Below are 21,962 nucleotides of genomic sequence, written 5' to 3'. Positions count from 1 at the left end.
GCTGTATTTGCCGAGGCTCTGGAAGTGGGGGTGCTGCCAGAGTCCATGAGAGAGGTGCTAATTGTTACGCTTTTGAAACCAGACAAAGATAGCCAAACACTTGACTCTTACAGGCCTTTATCTCTCATAAATGTTGACGTAAAAATATATGCGAAAATTATAGCTGATCGCTTACAACCACTACTCCCAGTGGTAGCTCTCCCGGACCAATCAGGGTTCATATCGGGCCGTGCAACTTCGCATAATTTAAGAACCATATTTTCAGTGCTGCATTACCTCCATCCAGATGTACAGGCTACAGTTGTGTTTTTAGATGCCACAAAGGCATTTGACTCACTTGAATGGCCTTATCTATTTAAAATATTGGAACGTATGGGATTTAGCCCACTATTTATAGGACAGATACGTTTATCTACACCACACCCAAAGCTAGAGTGAGAGTGAATGGCCTAATATCGGAACCCTTTGAAATAGCCCGAGGTACTAGGCAGGGCTGCCCTTTGTCCCCACTATTGTTTGCGATTGCAATGGAACCACTGGCGGCCAGAGTTAGGCCACATCACACAGCAAGGGGTATAGGATTTAGCACCCGTAGTTTATTGATTTCATTATATGCCGATGATGTCACACTTTATGTTTTGAACCCATTGCTACGTGAATTTGTAAAGTTCGGAGGACTGTCAGGTATTTCAATTAACTGGGCCAAATCGGTCATATTTCCCTTAACTGACAACACTCCCGAAGTGCACTCTGAGTTTCCTCTGCGCTGGGAAGCGGACGAAGTTAAGTATTTGGGTGTCTGGATAAGTCGCAACCTTCTAGATGTCTGGGCTTTAAATTTTGGGAGAGCGGTTAATTGGCTTGAAAGCAAGGTGGCAATATGGGCGAAACTACCTTTATCCATAGCCGGTAGGATTGCACTTGCAAAAATGATAGTACTACCAAAGTTCCTGTACCTGTTTGGAAACATCCCGATCCCACTAACAAAGCACTTCTTCACTTGTGTACGCTCTCCTCTACGGTCACTGGTCTGGGCAGGAGGTCAAGCTAGACTATCTTGGGCATTATTGACACTACCGCTAAGACAGGGAGGATTGGGGGCTCCTGACATGCACCTGTATGCGTTATGCGCGCAGGCCCAATTCGTGCATTTTTTGGGCCTACCCCACACCCTATCAGCCACATGTAGCGGTGGAGCTGGACTCGGTGGCTCCGCTGCCTCTCGGGGTTGCCCTATACCACAGGGCTCCGAGGCCGACGCTAGATATAGACTCAGCGAATATGTTACTTTGGGCATGGCGAGAATTACAAAAAAGAGCTAATCTTCCCATTTTATATGCGCCAGCGATTCCTCTAAAACAAAACCCTATGCTCCCCTGCTTGAAGGAAAGTAGAGGTGAAGTATCACTAGCTGGAGTAACATTACGTACCTTTGCTGTTTTGTATCCAGATTGTAAGTTCAGAGATCCACAGATCGTGGAAGATGAGCTAGCTTCATCTTTCAATGACCTGTTCACATACCACAAATTAAAATCATCCTGTAGAGCATTCTGGGACCAGTTTCCAGATGAACCTCCGCAACTGCATGCACTCCAAAACATACTAGCGAGGGCGTCACTGAAAAAATGAGTGTCTCGCTTGTACAACTCTATGCAAGAACAAGCTCCTATTATAGTGCCCAACTCTATGCAATTATGGAACGTAGAACTAGAAACACCACTAACTGACCAACAGTGGTCCTTCTGCTGTAGACAATTATTGGAACTCTCCCCCAATTACAAACTTCGACTAATGCACTTCAAATTTTTGCATAGATTCTACGCACCCCTATTGCTCTCCACCGCATGGGGATAAGGGAAGAAAATAGGTGCTGGAAGTGTGGAGCGGAGGGTGCCTCCTTTTTACATGTAGCTTGGAGCTGCCCGTCCCTTACTGACTACTGGACTGAAATATTTAATGCAATCAATCAAATTCTCAGAAGAACAGATGATCCCTCCCCACTACTGGGAATCCTAGGGTGGGTAGCCGGTACGGAACCTATTATTATTATATGCTAAACGACAGGTGGCTATGAGATGGGGACGCAGAACCCTGCCTAAATTTACAGACTGGTTATCGGATGTAGCATATGGCCATACACAACTTGCTACATACTGGGAACTAATGCCGACTGCCTCCCGGCCGCGTGATATCTGGGAACCGTTCCTGCAGTGGATGCGTGATAGAGCAGAGTACCCGGCTTCTGAGCCAGATGAGCCTGAGAAGTAAATCCAAGGTAATGGCTGGAAGTACGCTCTCCTAACTTTGAAAGGCAAAATGGACCATCCCAATAAATGATATGTCACTGACTAATGTAGCAGAGTTCAAATTGAGGCCGAGTCTGGTCTGGACGCACCTTGCTGATATATGATGTATACCTTTGCATGTGTCCACGCTTGTATATATGTAATATATCCACCCTATGCCGCACTGACCTCATGTATCTTGATGTATTGACAGTTGAACCTTGATATTGTGTATCCGTGCAAGACAGATCAGATACGTTTCTCAATTGTGCTGACTGTTGCCTCTTTTGTTGTTAGTTTATAAAAATATCATATCCTCCAGAAATGTAATGCAGTTGAAATTACTGTGCTTATCACCTTACAAGCATGAAATGACTACTATGGGGACTGTTGTATATTTCCCCTGTAAATTTCAATAAACACATTTTTTAAAAAAAGTGTCGCTCAAAGCTTAATGCAAAGTTTCATACATTTATTGACTGAGGTAAGTAAATCCAGCTGTATGAAGGGTCCCCTGTGCTGCAAGATCTGTGCTCAGAGGGAGCACACACCGCTTTCCTGCAGCGTCACAAGAACCCCATGTTAAAGGTCAAAAGGTTTCATTGCTTGTGTATACTTATAGTGCGACAAAACTGCAGTCTTGTAACACTTCTTATAATCCTGCAGGATGTACACTTTGCAAATAACAATTATTAATCCCATATTTTCTTTCCTCTCTTTCACTGAAACAAAAGCACAACTTCTGGTCTGACCTCTCCACGGATAGCGCAGTCCACGTTCAATGTGTCCGCTACTTCGGAGCCGGCCAATGGGCAAGCCCCATACTGCCCATCGCCACTGGAACGCCTTCACCTCAGACACTCCCTTAGAGTCAGGATTCTCCTGGTCTGTGGATTTATCCTTGAAATGCCCTCCCACCAATCCTGGCAGAGATTAGAATAGTGACTGGGAATTTGTCACACAACATTGGTTCGACTGCCGCGTTCCTCCATCGACAGAAACTTCTACTGCTCTGTTTGTGCCATTTTCATGTTTATTGGACTATTTAAAAATACAACAGATTCAAAGAATATGAAGAAAAGTGAATATATTATTACATTCCGGATAGAGATATTTAAAATTATGTATCACAGTTAATCATAAAAACTGAAGACAACAAAGAGAAGGAAATGGATGAAATGATGAAAATATGAAAAGTCAGACCAGAAAGCGTTTGAGAGGTATTATACGAGAGGGAGTGAGAAAGAGACGTATTCTTTAGTTAGATGGAGATTTGTGAGGGAAATGCAGTTTCCTGAGCTGAACTTCCGCCTCTGGGGCTTTCCTCAGAAGATTATTTATTTCCAACAGAAATAAGTAGTTTGTATTAAATACTGCAGCAGGGATTCTGCAAAAGTGTCCCAGGAGTGAGACATTGTAAGTAAACTGGATGCTCAGAGATGTATGCATAATTTCAACTCAACGTTTGAGTCTGGCGGAAGTGTGTGATGTCCCAGTACAGAGATCCCTTGTATTGAGGAACATCTCGAACCAGAGCAGCCGAATCCACCGGTCCTGGCTTCCAGAGACAGCCAACGCCTTGATGTTGTTCTATTTAATATTTATCTTTTAAGGCCATTCTAAAGATTCCCAGATTCAACGCGTAATCGTCCTTCACTTAACCTGGTTGGATGGACGTTATCTTCTGGGAGAACCAAGATCTTTGGAGCCTGAATGTTGAAGGGAAGGATACCACCCAGTACCCCAGCTAAAGCTACCCGCCGCGGACGGCTGGGTCCTCAATTATTGACTAATATCAATATCCTGTTCGATCGTGTTTCAGATTTGGCTGCTTCTAATTGGTCATTAAAAAATGGAGATGGAATAACAGATATTCACCAATCTGATGCAAAGCTTTACGGGAAGCCGAGAATGATACTATCTGCTGGCTTTGATATAGTCCCAAATGGAACCCCCTGTTAAAGACCCAACTGTCTGAATTAGTCATGCCTGACTTTGTGCAATATATGAAGAATACATTTACCCTCAACCCCAAAAGACCTGGAGTACAGGAACATCTTGAACTTGGGTTATAGAAGGGGTGTTCACTAGCCCCTCTGCTGCTTTCCATTGATATGTCTGATTTTCCACATTAGTAATTTCCCCCTAGATTGGGGTCTTTCCGCTGCGTGCTCTTATGCATGCAGATGGGCGCGCCCCAGATATTGCCCACATTGCTTGTCATGTTTCATTTTAATTGCTTTGTACTTTGCTCAAATTTGCTCAATTTACACCTTTAGAGGGTTGTTCTGCTGCTAAAAACAAATAATTTAGTTACAAGTAATATCACTTGAGAAACAGTACTTTCTGCTGCACATAGCACTTTTCTGGTCCCCTGAACAGCTCCGGCTTTGCAGTTTGTGAGGAGTTGAATGCACTCGCTCCTTTATAGAGACTACTGCGGCCACCATTTTCTTGTGGTCAGCAGTCTAGTCTCCAGCGTTCCTCTCTATTCCCTACTTAAACGGCAGCCTGGTGGGAATCTGCAGTGCTCCCAAGGTATTGCCTGCATTGCTCATTATAATTTTTTATTGCGTTTCTAGTTACCCGGTCCGCCTCCGCTCTCACGTTTGTATGGAGGGAATCGCCCGCATTGCTGGTTATATTTAATTTTTAATTGCTTCTAACTAGCACAATTTGTACATTCGGAGTGTCGTACTGCAAGCTAGCAACGTAAACAGCAGCCTGTCGTGGACAAGGTTTTTGATTCTGCAGTAAAAGTTTTCAACAGGAGTAAGATTCTAAATAATAGATTCTAACGTTTGTAAGCAGGATTGAGTTATTAGACAGAATCGTCAGCGTGACAATTTCTACATAACATAGCAGACTGTGTGCACCAGGGACAAACATATGGACATGCGGTTGTTTTGGATAAGGTGGGCTCTCTGCAACGTTTTCACCGCAGTATACAGGGTGCAGGTAGTATGATGTTTAGCACCTTCAGATCTTGGTTATTTTTGAGCAAATAGTGTCTTTTTTGACAGGTGTTGCAAAGAGTGTCCACTGTTCTGCGTAGATACTTTTTACTACTCTGTGGCGTATTTCTCATGAAGGTTTCATTGTTTGCAAACTCTGTGGTATAAAGTAAACTCTCTCCACAGAGAAAACACTGTTTACAGTACTCAGTTCTCTACTGATATCAACTTCCTTTCTCAATGTAAGTTCGTGAGTGTCAAGCTTAACTACAACGTTACTTTAACCTTTGTTTTTTCAGTGAATGTCTTTTTTTTTAATGTAAAGTAATACAGAAATACCATACATAAATGCAACCCCCCAGCTAATAATGCTGCTGCCTGCGGGTGGGCATCTTTTGATCTGTTTCCCTCCCATATCACTGCGGGCAGGGAAACAGATCAAACGTCCGCTCCCAGCGGGTGGGATCATTTCTGAAGATCCCACCAGCTGGGAGCGGACTTGGTCTTTGCTCCCGCTTGGCAGGAGTTTTGAAAATGCTCCCGCCAAGCGAGAGCAAACAGGTTTTCATACCTGTTCTTCGGCGTGCAGGGAAACCACTATGTCCCGGGGGTGGACTCCTAGGGACATAGCTTCGAGCCTGCACTGGGGGTGTGCCCCCCGGGCCTTTAGAGGCTCTGGGAGGAGGGATGCGCAGCCCTGCTCCTAATTTTTAAAAAATTTCGGCCTCAGGGGTGGGCTACCCGGGGCCTCTCGAGGCACAGGGAGGGAGGCGGCGTGGCTTCTCTCCACTTCTTTATTGATTTTGTCACCGGGGTGGAATCCCCAGGGCCTCCGATGGCTTGAGGAGGGGGCCCTCATGTACCACCTCCCCATCAATAATATGTTCTGCCCCGGGGGTGCGCTCCCTAGACCCTCTGGAGGCTCCGTGAGGGTGGTCACGCAGTCCCTTCCCCTGTATGAACACAGCCCAAGGTTTAGTCTTATAATATATAAATGCAGCCGGAAAGTCTCGTTGGATTACAGCATTTTTTTGCCTTTTTTTTCTTTTTGGCCCCAGGGCAGGAGGGTCCCTCTGGGTCCCTCCCATGGAGCCTAGGAGGTCAGGGTAGCTCTATCCTGCCCCATGTCTCTATTTTCTTTTTACTTCAGGACACAGAATAAGTCCTCCAAAACCTGTAATGGCTGCCAGCAACATTTTCCTCATGTTGGTGGCAGCCAATAAGAGTGCTCACACTTGCGGGAGTCTGACCAATTAGGCCAATCAGAATGCTTTATTTTTGAACTGGCGCTCCAGCAAGAGTCTCTCGAGACTCTCACGGTCCCAACTGCCAAAATAAACAATTATATTTTACCCAAAATATCTCAAAACCTCCTGACAGATTTACACCAAATCACAAAAATCACAATGAGGACCAAGATCTCGCTTCCTGCTGAATTTAGTGAAATTCCGTACAGCAGTTTTTCTATGGCCTTGTCTAAAGAAGTCTACATAAAATGCATGGGGATTTTGTGTTCTGGGACCCCCCAAACCCCTTTTTACTCTATCCCCGTATGACAGATCACCCCGAAACTTTCCAGGGAGGAGCTGAGGTGGATGAACCCTTTTGGGGGGGAAAGCTTTAGGGAGATTCTTCCAATGGGGCCAAAGTTATTAAACCAAAAAACGCTCTTTGTAAGAAAAAGGAGACTGAATTAGGTAATACATTTGAATAGATATGTTAAATTTATTAGGTAAATTATTGCTTAAAACTACTTCTTTTATATTAATGTTTAACTAATTTAAATATGTTACTTTAAAGTCAATAATTATTTTTAAAAACTATAGCCTTATCTGTTTTGGGTCAATTTTCCGTTCCATGATATTTATGACGCAATGTTTTTTTCATTTACATTTTAAGTATAAGAACATTATATTTTTGTAAAGAATATTTTTGACACAATATTTGTATCACTCAATATTTTTGCTCACAATATTTTGTCATATAACCCGATTCACCCATCCTTCGACCGTTACCCAACATTTTTATGATATCATATTTAGTTGCTGTTTGTGGAAGATCCTGTGTTTCATTTTCTGCACACCAAAATATTTTTAGGGATTCCATCTCCTACATTGGCCACAAACAGCGGTTTTCACTAGACACGTCCACGCAATCACAGCCCCATTCTCCAACGCCCTCCACCTCGTCTTTGAGCTCCATGAACCAGACAGCCCTGATCCACTCTTGTTCCTCAGGTACAAACCCTCAGACATCACGCACACTGATTGTCAATCCGGGTCCTAAGTCCATCTGCACGTATTTGTATAGAAAGCGTTCAAGGATGACTTGAGATCAATCAATTTAAGCGCGTTGGGCCAGCTTGCCACAAGGAGCACTCAACGCACATCAAAGGCATTTCTAAAACTCCTGCAATAGCAATTGCGGGATTTGCTAGATTTATTTCAAATCCTGAGATATCAATCAATGGAGTAACCTTACCAAGCGAGATCAAGGCCTGGTGGATTTCCTTCATCACGTTCCTGTAGAGTTCCTTCTGCCAGTCCTGCAGAAGCTTCCATTCTTCTTCAGAGAAACAGTCCGAAGCTTCGCAGAAGGTTCCTTGTACCTGCAAGAGAAAAAGAGGACATTCTTTACAACACCTCATCCACAGGTTCCTTTTGAAATATAATGGTGCACAGTCATTATAAAAAGATAAACCGTCTGTCCATTGCTTGTCCAAGTAAATATCACTCTGGCTTATGCGAGCGGTTCACGTACGCTTGAAAGGTTAACCTTGCATGCCAAGTCAAAACACAGTGTAGTCGAAGTCTCATTTACGCCACCAAAATTGTTTTAGCCTTTGCTTATTTTTTAAATGTTTAGCATTTCTTTTATTAGACAAGTGGCAGTCAACTGGGCTCTGTGGTGGTGTCAGGTCATGCATCACACTGTGAGATGGAATGTTCTTAGACAAGAATTACTTTTACCCTGAAATAAGGAAAAGTTAAATGGGAGTAAGAGGGCGGATCACTGCTTTTTCATGAGGTTGTTTCTCACCCTTGTCCTATCTTATATGAAAAAAGACGTCAATATATGTAAAGAAGAAAGCATTACTTATGTACCACCCACAACCCAACTTTAAATAGCACAGGGTCTGTCATCGCCAAACGCCACAATTAGCAGTTATTAGTATTAACAAATCTACTGGTACTTATATACCCAGTGTGCACACCTCGGTCGATCTTGCAGGGATTGAAACGCATGCTCTGAAAGTCAAGTTGATGTCACAGATGACCATTTCACTCACTAAGAAGCCTCGCCACCAGCCAAGCCCTTGAACATTGGACACTACTCAGACGGACGACACTTTAAGTAACCATTGCCAATGTCCAAGCTCTTTCACACCAAGAGGGAAGAGAGCGTACAGCTCTGTCTTTAGTGAAGGTTTGCACTGAAGACCTGGGTTCAAGAGCATGAATCTTAGCTGTGCTCATACTGCAGGTTCACCCTCCTCTCTACTGCCAGAGAATCCAGTGGGTACAGCCCCAGGCCGTGTGTAGTGATGCCCTATTGAAGGCCGGCTGCCCATCTGCAGGACACCGAAACGTGTAGGATGGAGAGACCGAGCGCACCCCAACAAGCTCTGGGTCTTGGTTGCCTGTTGCAGCAGCACCTACCTACTAAAGTTCACCTGAGCCATGTGTAGCCAGAGAAGAAGGTGCATGCGGTAAATGCCCATATTCCACGCTTTTTGGGTTAACATGGGTTTTGGTGTTTACTGTTCCAAAATCCGCATGTTCCAGTGTATGCTTGCCATTATTCACCCAGTAAAATGAGGCCGGTGTGACCCGGCAAGAGATACCTGGAAAAGTTGCTTATGTAGTGTTAGCCACAAAATGTATAATTCCAGTAGGTGCAGTAAGAGGAGTTACTGCACATATCTGAATTGAATGAGCCGCGCGTAGTGAGGGCTCGAGTGGGCAGCCTTCCTATTGGGTGACAGCCACAAAGGAAACATTAGGGAGGCAGGGAGAGGAGCAGGGCTGGAGCTGGGGCTGCTGTTACTGTCAGCTTGTAAACCCAATCTGAAGGACATGCTCGCTTCATGGATGAGGGAGAGGTTTGGAGACATCTCACGACTAAAGATCCAAGTTACCGCCTGTTGAGTGTCCTAAGGAGAGAAGAATCGCTGCCTACTCAGCCGCCATGAAGGAGGAAATGCGTTATATAACTATACGATGTCTTTAGAAAATAACTTTATTCCTGGGCACATTTTTTATGCAAGGGCATCTCAATGAGGGTTCTCTTTATTTATTTAACTTAAACACACCGAGTGAACTGTGCAAAACCATGTGTTATTGCACACATCACGCCTCGCTTTTAAATTTCAAATTTGATGCCCTATTTCTTGGACAGAAATATTGGTATTTCCCAACTCTGCTCTACTTCCTCAACCCTAAATATTGCTCTGTGTAAAGCAAGTCAAAGGGGAAACAATGGGAGTATTTACAAGCCCCTTGCGCCACCAGAGCGTCACTTTTTTAAAGGATTTGATGTCATGCGTTGTTGATTCACCACCTCTTGGTAATTGTCGATGGCGGCTCAAGTACTTACTGCTGCGCCAGGCTTGGATGAAGCAGTGTAGAAGCGCGCAGGCTGCTGCTCATGGCGCCTGTCGAGGTGTCGGTGGAGGTCACCTCGTGGCTCATGGTTAGCTCAACATTCTCCCATTTGCCATATTCTGGGACACTCAGGACAGAGTTTCCAGCAGGGAAAGTCCAAGGATGCATTATATTTACAGCCATACGACGCATCCCTGTACTTTCCTCTGTGCTGGCGCACACTTGGCTGCTACCGTCAATGCAGGCACCCTTGCATCATGCTGCAAGCATGGCTGCGCTGCAGGGATGATTGTTTTTGTGCAGGAAGGGACAGCTTCCGTTAGATCGACTCCTGTTGAATGTTTTTGTGCAGGAAGGGACAGCTTCCGTTAGATCGACTCCTGTTGAATGTTTTTGTGCAGGAAGGGACAGCTTCCGTTAGATCGACTCCTGTTGAATGTTTTTGTGCAGGAAGGGACAGCTTCCGTTAGATCGACTCCTGTTGAATGTTTTTGTGCAGGAAGGGACAGCTTCCGTTAGATCGACTCCTGTTGAATCAAGTATGCAAATAAAATCCTTGGCCAATTCATATATGTTTTTTATTGGTCCATAAGGATGTATCAAAGAAGACTCGTGGCAATGCCTGGTATATATTATTTATAGTCGTATTCCGTGGATGGCGCGTGGTTTGATCCACCTTCATTCAGGGATCAAGTAAATCGCCACGTGTTCCACTAAATCGTCCCTGTACGCCTCGTCTCCAGCTAGTGAGCCGAGTATTCTTTGATACATCTATATGGACCAATAAAAAACATATAAGAATTGGCCAAGGATTTTATTTGCATACTTGATTCAACAAGAGTGGATCTAACGGACCATGTTAATCTTTAGAAATTTCACAAGGATTGGTCACAATTCCATCCTCTTCTTTTCCACATAAACTATAAAGTGGTTTATAAATTTTAATAAATACGGAGAGAGAAAATTATTGTTTTTGTCCTGATGAAAGGTGGGACCTCAATAATTCTCTACCACCGAAAGGCGTCGACGCCTGTTCTTTCAGAATTGGTTATATCCAGAAACTATCCCATGTCTAATTTGATGATGAAATAATAGACTGATGGTGTTTTCTGTATTGATTCTTGCTGGGAATAACCGCTCTTTGATGAATGTAATGATTTCACACAGTGCTTTTTCTCTCAGGTTTTTTCTTTTATAAATATTTTTTATATACTTGAACATATGTATTTTATCATTGCGATTGTATTGTCTTGTTGACATGGTTTAATGTGATTAAGGGCCAGATGTAGGTAATTTTATTTTACCACTTCTTAAATACCGAATCATACCGATTCGGTATTTAAGAAGTGGTAAAATAGATAAATGTTTTAATACATTTTGTATGCATTGTATGGATTAAAGTCTCTTATATTTTTGTTACATGCAGTTGTTTTTTGGGTTCGAATGTGGGTCCAAGTTTGGATCGGTATTGTTGTGTCCTCTGGTTTAATCAGTATAAATGTGGATATATGTATGTATGATATCGCATTACACACTTGATGAAAGGTGGACTTTTATGTATATTCAAGAGATTCTTCTTTTTATATTTGCCACAAAACTGTCTACAATGTTATACATACATGCTTCATGGCAACAATGTTCGCGTGGCATCAACCTAGAGGAGGGCGAAGACCTGGTTGCACCCTCAAGACTCTTGTCCCCAAGTTCAGGGAGGCCAGATGAGCGGCGCCCCCTGGCGGTGACTACTACAAAGCCATGGAGCGCACCACTCTAGCATTACACTCAGCGAGGTCACCAGGGTCACTAGGGGGACATTAGGAGGTCACCGGGGGGACACTAGGAGGTCACGGGGGGACACTAGGAGGTCACGGGGGAACTGGGGGGACACTGGGAGGTCACCGTGGGGACACTGGGAGGTCACCGGGGGGACACTGGGAGGTAACCGGGGGACACTGGTAGGTCACCGGGGGAAACTGGTAGGTCACCGGGGGAAACTGGTAGGTCCCCGGGGGGACACTGCGAGGTCACCGGGGGACACTGGGAGGTCACCAGGGGGACCATGGGAGGTCACCGGGGGGACACTGGGAGGCCACCGGGGGACACTAGGGGTCACTAGGGTGACCTGGGGGCCACTGGGGGACGCTGGGAGGTCACTGGGGGGACACAGAGGTCACCAGGGGGACACTAGGGGGTCACCGGGGGACACTGGGAGGTCACCATGGGACACAAGGGGGGCACCGGGGGACACTAGGGGGGCACAGAGGGACACCGGGAGGTCACCGGCGGACACTGGGATGTCACCGGGGGACACTGGGAGGTCACCGGCGGACACTAGGATGTGACCGGGGGACACTGAGAGGTCACCGGAGGACACTGGGGGTCACCGGGGGACACTAGGAGGTCACCGGGGGACACTAGGGGGTCACAGAGGGACAACGGGAGGCCACAGAGGGACAACGGGAGGCCACAGAGGGACAGCGGGAGGTCACCGGGGGACAACGGGAGGTCACCGGGGGGACACCAGGAGGTCACCGGGGGGACACTAGGAGGTCACCGGGGGACACTAGGAGGTCACCGGGGGACACTGGGATCACCGGGGGACACTGGGAGGTCACCGGGGGACACTAGGGGGGCACCGGGGGACACTAGGGGGGCACAGAGGGACACCGGAAGGTCACAAGGGGACACTGAGAGGTCCCCGGGAGGACACTGGGAGGTTACCGGGGGGACACTGGGAGGCCACCGGGGGACACTAGGAGGCCACCGGGGGACACTGGGGGTAACTGGGGGGACACTGGGGGTCACCGGGGGACACTGGGAGGTTACTGGGGGGACACTGAGAGGTCACCGGGGGGACACTAGGGGGTCACCGGGGGACACTGGGAGGTCACCGGGGGACACTGGGTGGTCACCGGGGGTCACTAGGGGGCACCGGGGGTCACTAGGGGGCACCGGGGACACTAGGGGGGCACAGAGGGACACCGGGAAGTCACCGGGGGACACCGGGAGGTCACCCGGGGACACCAGGAGGTCACCGGGGGACACTGGGAGTCACCGGGGACACTGGGAGTTCACCGGGGGACACTGGGAGTTCACCGGGGGACACTGGGAGGTCACCAGGGGACACTAGGGGGGCACCGGGGGACACTAGGGGGGCACAGAGGGACACCGGAAGGTTACAGGGGGACACCAGGAGATCAGCGAGGGACACTGAGAGGTCAACGGGGGGACAATGGGAGGTCACCGGAGGACACTGGGAGGTCACCAGGGGGCCACCTGGGACACTAGGGGTTCACCGGGGGACACTAGGGGTCACAGAGGGACACCGGGAGGTTACCGGCGGACACCAGTAGGTCACCGGGGGACACCGGGAGGTCACCGGGGGACTCTAGGGGGTCACCGGGGGACACTGCGAGGTCACCAGGGGGACACTGGGAGGTCACCAGGGGACACTAGGAGGTCACTGGGGACACTAGAAGGTTACCGGCGGACACCAGTAGGTCACCGGGGGACAACGGGAGGTCACCGGGGGACACTGGGAGGTCACCGGGGGGACACTGGGAGGTCACCGGGGGGACAGTAGGAGGTCACCGGCGGACACTAGGGGGTCACCGGCAGACACTAGGATGTCACCGGCAGACACTAGGAGGTCACGGGGGACATGAGGAGGTCACGGAGGACACTAGGGGGTCACGGGGGACACTAGGGGGTCACCGGGGACACTAGGAGGTCACCGGGGGACACTGGTAGGTCACCGGGGAACACTGGGAGGTCACGGGGGACACTGGGAGGTGACCGGGGGACACTGGGGGGGTCACCGGGGGACACTAGGTCACCGGGGGAAACTGGGAGGTCACTGGGGGGACACTAGGAGGTCACCGGGGGACACTAGGGGGTCACCGGGGGACACTAGGAGGTCACCGGGGGAAAAATGGGAGGTCACCAGGGGGACACTGGAAGGTCATCTGGGGACACTAGGAGGTCACCGGGGGACACTGGGAGGTCACCGGAGGACACTGGGTGTCACCGGGGGACACTAGGGGGTCACAGGGGGACACTGGGAGGTCACCGGGGGACACTAGGGGGTCACCGGGGGACACTACGGGGGCTCGTGGGACACTAGGGGGGCACTGGGGGACACAAAGGGGGCCCAGAGGGACACCGGGAGGTCACAGGGGGACACCGGTAGATCACCGGGGGGACACCGGTAGATCACCGGGGGGACACTGGGAGGACACCGGAGGACACTGGGGGGTCACCGGGGACACTAGGGGGTCACCGGTGGACACTAGGGGGTCACCGGGGGACACTAGGGGGTCACCGGGGGACACTAGGAGGTCATGGGGGACACTAGGGGGTCACCGGGGGACACAGGGAGGTCACAGGGGGACACTAGAGGGTCACCGGGGGACACTGGGAGGTCACCGGGGGGACACTAGGGGTCACCGGGGGACACTAGGGGGTCACAGAGGGACACCGGGAGGTTACCGGCGGACACCAGTAGGTCACCGGGGGACAACGGGAGGTCACCGGGGGACACTGGGAGGTCACCGGGGGGACAGTAGGAGGTCACCGGGGGACACTAGGGGGTCACCGGGGGACACTAGGGGGTCACCGGCGGACACTAGGAGGTCACGGGGGACACAAGGAGGTCACGAAGGACACTAGGGGGTCACGGGGGACACTAGGGAGTCATCGGGGGAGACTGGGAGGTCATCGGGGACACTAGGGGGTCACCGGGGGACACTAGGAGGTCATGGGGGACACTAGGAGGTCACCGGGGGACACTGGGAGGTCATGGGGGACACTAGGAGGTCACCGGGGGACACTAGGAGGTCACCGGGGGACACTAGGGGGGCAGCAGGCATCCAGCACAGGAAGGGGGGGGAGGACAGGACGGGGGGGGGCAGCAGGCACCCAGCACAGGACGGGGGGGGGACAGGGCGGGGGGGCAGCTGGCACACAGGACGGGGGGCAGCAGGCACACAGCACAGGACGGGGGGGCAGCAGGCACACAGGACGGGGGGCAGCAGGCACACAGCACAGGACGGGGGGGCAGCAGGCACACAGCACAGGACGGGGGGGCAGCAGGCACACAGGACGGGGGGGCAGCAGGCACACAGGACGGGGGGGCAGCAGGCACACAGCACAGGACGGGGGGGCAGCAGGCACACAGGACGGGGGGCAGCAGGCACACAGCACAGGACGGGGGGGGGGCAGCAGGCACACAGGACGGGGGGCAGCAGGCACACAGCACAGGACGGGGGGGCAGCAGGCACACAGGACGGGGGGCAGCAGGCACCCAGCACACGACGGGGGGGGGCAGCAGGCACACAGGACGTGGGGGGGAGTGGAGGGAGAGACAGGCCCCCAGAATGGGAACGTGGAAGGGGGCGGGGGCAGCACGGGGAGGAGGCAGGGGGCTCACCTCTGGATCCTGCATCCTGTCTCACGGCGTGATCTTGGGCAGATTCCCGTCCGAGGGTCTCATTCGCTGACCCGGATTCCAGAGGCTCAGTCGGACAAAGATGGGGTTCGTGCACCTGCTGCACATGCCCCGGGGGGAGACACTCCACGGATGAGAGTGACGTCACTGGAGAGAGACACTACTCTTAGGTTAGACGCTGAGAGAGATCACTGCAGAGAGACACTGCTCCCTGGGGGGCTGGAAGTGAGATCACAGAGAGACACACGAGTGTCAGAGTCTGTCAGAAAGTGAGATAACTACAAAGAGACCCACTTCCTGGAGCAGCCCTGCTAAGTGCCACGCATCTCGGGTTGTCCCAACGCATTGGGGAATTTTCTCGCATCCCCGCCAGGACCCGAGATTGTCACGCATTGTGGCACTTGGAAGAGCTGGAAAGATGATGGAATGAATTTAATCAAAGCGCTCACCCGTACCAGCTCCTCAGCATGGGTACCAGCAACTCAGTATGGGTGCCAGCCTCTCGACCTGAGTGCCAGCCCCTCAGCATGGGTGCCAGCCTCTCGGCCTGGGTGCCAGCCTCTCGACCTGAGTGCCAGCCCCTCAGCATGGGTGCCAGCCTCTCGGCCTGGGTGCCAGCCTCTCGGCCTGGGTGCCAGCCCCTCAGCATGGGTACCAGCCTCTCGGCCTGGGTGCCAGCCCCTCAGCATGGGTTCCAGCTCCTCGGCCTGGGTGCCAGCCTCTCGGCCTGGGTGCCAGCCTCTGGGTGCCAGCCCCTCAGCATGGGTGCCAGCCCCTCACCATGGGTGCCAGCCTCTCGGCCTGGGTGCCAGCCCCTCAGCATGGGTACCAGCCTCTCGGCCTGGGTGCCAGCACCTCAGCATGGGTTCCAGCCTCTCGGCCTGGGTGCCAGCCTCTCGGCCTGGGTACCAGCCTCTTGGCATGGGTGCCAGCACCTCAGCATGGGTGCCAGCCCCTCCGCTTGGGTGCCAGCCTCTCGGCCTGGGTGCCAGCCTCTCGGCCTGGGTGCCAGCCCCTCCGCTTGGGTGCCAGCCTCTCGGCCTGGGGGCCAGCCCCTCAGTATGGGTGCCAGCCTCTCGGCCTGGGTACCAGCCTCTTGGCATGGGTGCCAGCCCCTCCGCTTGGGTGGCAGCCTCTCGGCCTGGGTGCCAGCCTCTCGGCCTGGGTGCCAGCCCCTCAGCATGGGTACCAGCCTCTCGGCCTGGGTGCCAGCACCTCAGCATGGGTTCCAGCTCCTCGGCCTGGGTGCCAGCACCTCAGCATGGGTTCCAGCTCCTCGGCCTGGGTGCCAGCCCCTCAGCATGGGTACCAGCCTCTCGGCCTGGGTGCCAGCACCTCAGCATGGGTTCCAGCTCCTCGGCCTGGGTGCCAGCACCTCAGCATGGGTTCCAGCTCCTCGGCCTGGGTGCCAGCTCCTCAGCATGGGTACCAGCTCCTCAGCATGGGTTCCAGCTCCTCGGCCTGGGTGCCAGCACCTCAGCATGGGTACCAGCTCCTCAGCATGGGTTCCAGCTCCTCGGCCTGGGTGCCAGCTCCTCAGCATGGGTTCCAGCCTCTCGGCCAGGGTGCCAGCCTCTCGGCCTGGGTGCCAGCCCCTCCGCTTGGGTGGCAGCCTCTCGGCCTGGGTGCCAGCCTCTCGGCCTGGGTGCCAGCCCCTCAGCATGGGTGCCAGCCTCTCGGCCTGGGTACCAGCCTCTTGGCATGGGTGCCAGCCCCTCCGCTTGGGTGCCAGCCTCTCGGCCTGGGGGCCAGCCTCTTGGTGCCAGCCTCTCGGTGCCAGCCTCTCGGCCTGGGTGTATGGCTGACCTTGGCACTGGCCACATGTGCTGCAGAGCACCTACTCTTTACCAGAGCTCCCTGGCACGTGAAACCAGAATAGTCACAGGGCCCAAGCTTAAACAAGCATTTGCAATGCAATAGGTCTCGCATTTGTGAGTGCTGGAGCTATTGGAGTTGTGAATGACAATGTCTTTTACCCATGTGTTGTGGTTTAGACTGGAATTATGTGAGTTGTATTGGAATTGTTAGTTGTGGAATTCTGTGTTGTGGAGCTTATTTGTGTAGTGGAATGATGTGGTATGGTGTTTAGATAGGGGTGAGAGCTGCACTGAATAGATAGAAACGAAGATAGAAAGGGACGTAACTGTTTTAAACTAAATAAAAATGTATATATAATAGCATATTGCGATTGGTCACACAATGTTTACGTGCCAAGAACACACATATGCTAGTGTTAGCACAGACAGCGATCGAAACAGTTATGCTAATGTGCTGTTTTATAGCGTAGCTATCTCCTTTCACAGCCATCAAAAGGAACATTCAAGCACCGACCAACACAAGATTAGCAAATCGACAAGTGTACAGTGGCGGCACTCGTTGAATACTTTGTTGTCTGTTTAAAAGGAGAGAGCTATGTTCCACTAGAGGAGAAATGAGCATAGCCGTAAACATCGGTATGATGTTGTGACAGCATGTACGGGTCATCTGGGCACGCAGACATTGACCGATATATCAGCAAACCTTCCCAAAAGCAAGACACACTGGAGCATATTCTCAAGGAGTTGTTGCCGAGTTATCCGCACTTCATCGTAGCCAAGGTCGCGATAAATGTATCACCCCATTCACAAGCTGGTGCTAACAGCCCATATCACCAGTTTACCTGCGATAGCAGCCGCAAAAAACATCGCCACAGATGACCCCGGCAACTATCGCTAATGAGATGCAGAGTAGGGGTTCCCGTGCCAAAGTCTGCGACAACACCACTCCGCACCATTCTCAACGTTAGCAGCAGGAAATGAACACCTGCTCTTATCTGGTGTTAATTCGGACGACAACAGGCAACAGAAAAGGGAGCCCAGCCCCGTGCCACACCTGAAGAACAACAGATGCCCTGGAGCTACTGACCATGCAGCTCGGCGCCCCAATAGGCCCACAACACCCACCGCCACCACCCCCCGAGCCTCCCCCGCACTCCCCCCCCGGACCACCACAGAGGCAGCGCAGACACAGACTGCAGACCTTCAGAACGCACCAGCCTCACAGACCTAACACCAGAGGATTTCATTGGCCACTGCAGGCTCAAAAAGACAACCATCCTCCGCATCCTGACCACCATTGCCCTCAAGCTGATGGTACCGACACAGCGGACAACCAACATCCCACCTCAGACAAAGCTGCTGGCCGTGCTGCATCTGCTGGCCTCTGGTACCTTCCAACCAACAACTGCCAGAGTCGGAGGAGTCTCACAGCCGGCCCTATCAAAGTTCATCACACCTGTCCTGGATGCCATCATCAGCTTGGTACCCCAGTACCGTCACTTCCCCCACACTGCGCAGGAACAGCTGGAGACCAAGCAACGCTTCCACGCCATAGCTAGATTCCAGCACGTGTTGGGGGCAATTGATTGCACACATGTCCTACTTGTGCCCCCTGCCGACACTGCACACAATTACCGCAACAGAACGCACAAGCATTCCATCAATGTGCAGGCAATAGTGGGCCACCGGCGACTCTTCACCAATGTCGTCGCCTACTACCCAGGCAGTGTGCATGATTCCTACATCTTCGACACTCCATCATCAACCAGCGCTTTGAGGCTGGCACCTACGGAAATGCACCTCTCGTTGGTAAGTACCAAATGAACACACCACACACCTCAACTCCACAATCATGCAACTCACAACTCTGTGAATGCACACGTTACCAACTCACATACAACATGCCAAACAACGTGCCCACCTACCAGACACGACTGCACAACTCACTGTGGTAACCTGGGCTAGCCATGTACACATGCCATCAACGGCATGGCACCTCAGCCACTCAATAGCAGATTGTGGGGAGAGGTGGGAACCAGGCATGTGCGAAGGAGGCAAGTGACCCACAAATAAGCATGTACACAATGCCAAGTGTGGCGTTGATGTGCTGGCCAGACTGCATTATGTAGACCACACACATATCCATGTCGACACACACCTCTGGTGTTTGGAGTGTAGTGGACAGTGGACGCAACCATGTCACCCCAGCCAGTGGGAGAGATTGAGGAAATGTAGCTTGTCACGTCCTCCCCCCATAAGCGTGAGTGGCGTGGGCTGGACCGGCGTATTCCAGGCCAGCGTAGGGGTGTGAATAAAAGGCTTGTAACTGGGCGTGGTCCTCTTCCGGAATGCCCAACGTCTCTGTCAAGGCGGCGCCTCTCACCCGGCCACGAGGCAGACGCCGTCGTTGTGAGTGGTGTGGCCGGGCCGCTGGTCCCCAAACCAGTTGTGCCAGTGCAAGCTCCAAGCCCGAGGCCCACGACCTTGGCAGCCTCCTCGGACCATCACGGCCTCCGAGACACAGGCCTGCTGAACTCCATTCCTGTGGACGTACTCCACCGGCATACACAGCGGACAAGTAGGACACACATTTGGAACTGAGTCTTGATTACACCATGGCAGAGAACATTATTTAAGGCTGAGGTTATGTCTCCCTTCAATATGGTGCCACCAAGGCTGGGCATAGGACTTGCACCAAACGTGTCTGTGGGCACTTGCTGACTGTGGCCTTCAGCCTACACTGCAGTCCTGCAGGCCTCACACCAATCGAATGCAGGAAGGACACGGCATCGTCGCCGGCTGCACATCCGCTCAGCTCTGGTGCCACCACCTCCGTCAGACACAAATCTTCTCCACAAGCCATTGCAACATCGTGTGTTAGAGATCCAGGAGGAGATGGCTGGACAGCGGTTAACCCGCGCAGACTGCAGCATCCGTCCAACACTGCGGCCAACCAGGTATCATTTTTGGAACTGAGTCTTGATTTCTTCATGGCAGTGCACATGTCACAGTACGCAAGGAGAGGAGTAAGAGGAAGGCGCGCTTCAGTCCGGAGGAGAAAAGGCTCACCTTTACGGAGGTGATGGGACACTACCAACAACTGCACTGGTGCCACTGACTCTGTGCAGCTCATGCCTACCACACGTGGCTGTGGGCCCTGATGTCCGCTGGCTCCGGCACACACTTCGGTGGAGTAGGTCACACTTTTTGAACTGAGTCGTGCTCTCTACATGGCAGAGTCCATGTAATTGTACACGCCTCATCGCAGACTGCATCCCCTTCCAGCTCTGTTGCCCCCGAGTGTGTGCCCTGAAATTCATGGTCGATCTCTGTTTGTACATCGGGGGTGATGGAGCAAGGATTCGCACGTAACGCGACTTGCTTGTATTCAACCCTCTCGAAATAACGTTAATATACTAACTAACATGTATTGTCTTATTAATATCGCACTACACAAACATTTGGGCATGTATATGAAGCTTGCTTATGTGTTTTACTAACGATAATCCGCTTGCACTAATATGGCTGCTGCTACGTGGGATTTTCTACTGTGCATGCGTCTGGCATACTCACGTGACATGACGTACTCTTTGCTTTGGAGGGAATCTTTCGCTTCTGCGCATTAGAATTAAGATGGCTGTCTGTGTTCTAAAGCATGCATGAAGCTTGCACTGCTGCTTTTGCCAAGCTGTTCGTTCTGCTTAAATTACTAATGCTATAGTTAAAATAAAGTAATGGGAATAGAGTAGAGTAGTGATAAGTGGTAAACAGAACATTCATTTATTCTTTGTTCTAAAATTGTTTGTCTTTTATTTTTTTATATGTAACATTTTGGGCCTGACGAGATCCCACTGCATCCATTTTGAACAAGGGCACAAGAAACTAAGAGACGCTTCAGGAATGACATTGAATGATTGCCAAAGAACAGTCTCATCCAAGATGCGCCTGAGAACCTAACCTGATGACCCTAAACGGAAAACAAACTGTTAACATTGTATTTCAATAGAACATTCATTGTCGGGTGGAATAAAGACGTCATGAGAATAATAAAAATTGATGGGCGGGAATGAAATTTAAATATGAGATGCTGAAAGCTCCATTTTGGTCTGGTGTGATGACCTCTCCTCATTCCTTGTCCAATCGAAATTGGGGATCCTTACACTTGCAACATTGGGGGGTGGTACACTGACCTGAAAAATAGTATAACTAGCATAGGCGGATGTATGACGTTATAACGCATACTTTTACTCCGCAGACCATTACAACGCGACTTTTACACCGCATACCGTTACAACGCATAGCGCCTTGGGGCGCTGGATAGTGGTAAGTATAATTTACTATTCTAACTCCAGTCCCCGTGGACCCTAGGGAAGGTGTTGGATAGTAAATTATACTTATCCCCTATCCTAGAGCGCCCCCCAGCGCAATGCGTTGTAATGGTATGCGGAGTAATGGTCGCGTTGTAATGGGTCTGCGGAGTAAAAGATCCGTTGTAACGGGTGTATACCAGCATAGGCTTAGCTAGAGAAATTGTCCGACTTGTCCGAATAGCTGACCTGTCACTGACCCAACGCACTCAATAGGTTACCGGGAGCAGAGGTGTCGGCGGAGCACTCTGTCAGAAGGTTCGAAACCCAGATCGGGGTTTGAAAGCTGAAGTGCTGGCGAAGCACTTTGTCGGGGACTTTAATAACTTTTCCGGGTTCTGGCTGTTAGCTGCAGAGACAGAGTAATGCAGGCGTTGCAACTTTAACCTCGGATGCTGGCCTTAGCCCTTGGTGGTCCTGTCCTGATCCAATTTGGCTTCACCTGTCCTGATTCTGATCTGCATCTGCTTGCCTTCATGGTGCCTGCAC

The 21,962-nt window shown here is 51.1% G+C and overlaps 1 protein-coding gene across 3 annotated transcripts in view; it reads right to left on the bottom strand.

Moving 5' to 3' along the window:
* LOC144782519 (zinc finger protein 212-like) overlaps positions 1-15,361 on the bottom strand; it is a 128,951-nt gene extending 113,590 nt beyond the window's left edge. For 2 of the 3 annotated variants that reach the window (XM_078661925.1, XM_078661924.1), the window contains exons 1-2: positions 15,272-15,360; positions 7,721-7,847 (exon numbers count right to left, since the gene is read on the bottom strand). In XM_078661925.1, the coding sequence (XP_078518051.1) occupies positions 7,721-7,847; positions 15,272-15,286 (142 nt within the window). In that variant the 5' untranslated portion in view covers positions 15,287-15,360. Of the gene's footprint in view, positions 1-7,720; positions 7,848-15,271 lie in introns of all 3 variants that reach the window. The other variant, XM_078661926.1, reaches the window with a different exon arrangement.
* Positions 15,362-21,962: the final 6,601 nt, after the last annotated feature.

This window comes from Lissotriton helveticus, chromosome 9 (assembly GCF_964261635.1).
Source record: "Lissotriton helveticus chromosome 9, aLisHel1.1, whole genome shotgun sequence".
Lineage (NCBI taxonomy): Eukaryota > Metazoa > Chordata > Amphibia > Caudata > Salamandridae > Lissotriton > Lissotriton helveticus.
This window is presented reverse-complemented; position numbering and strand designations above follow the sequence as displayed.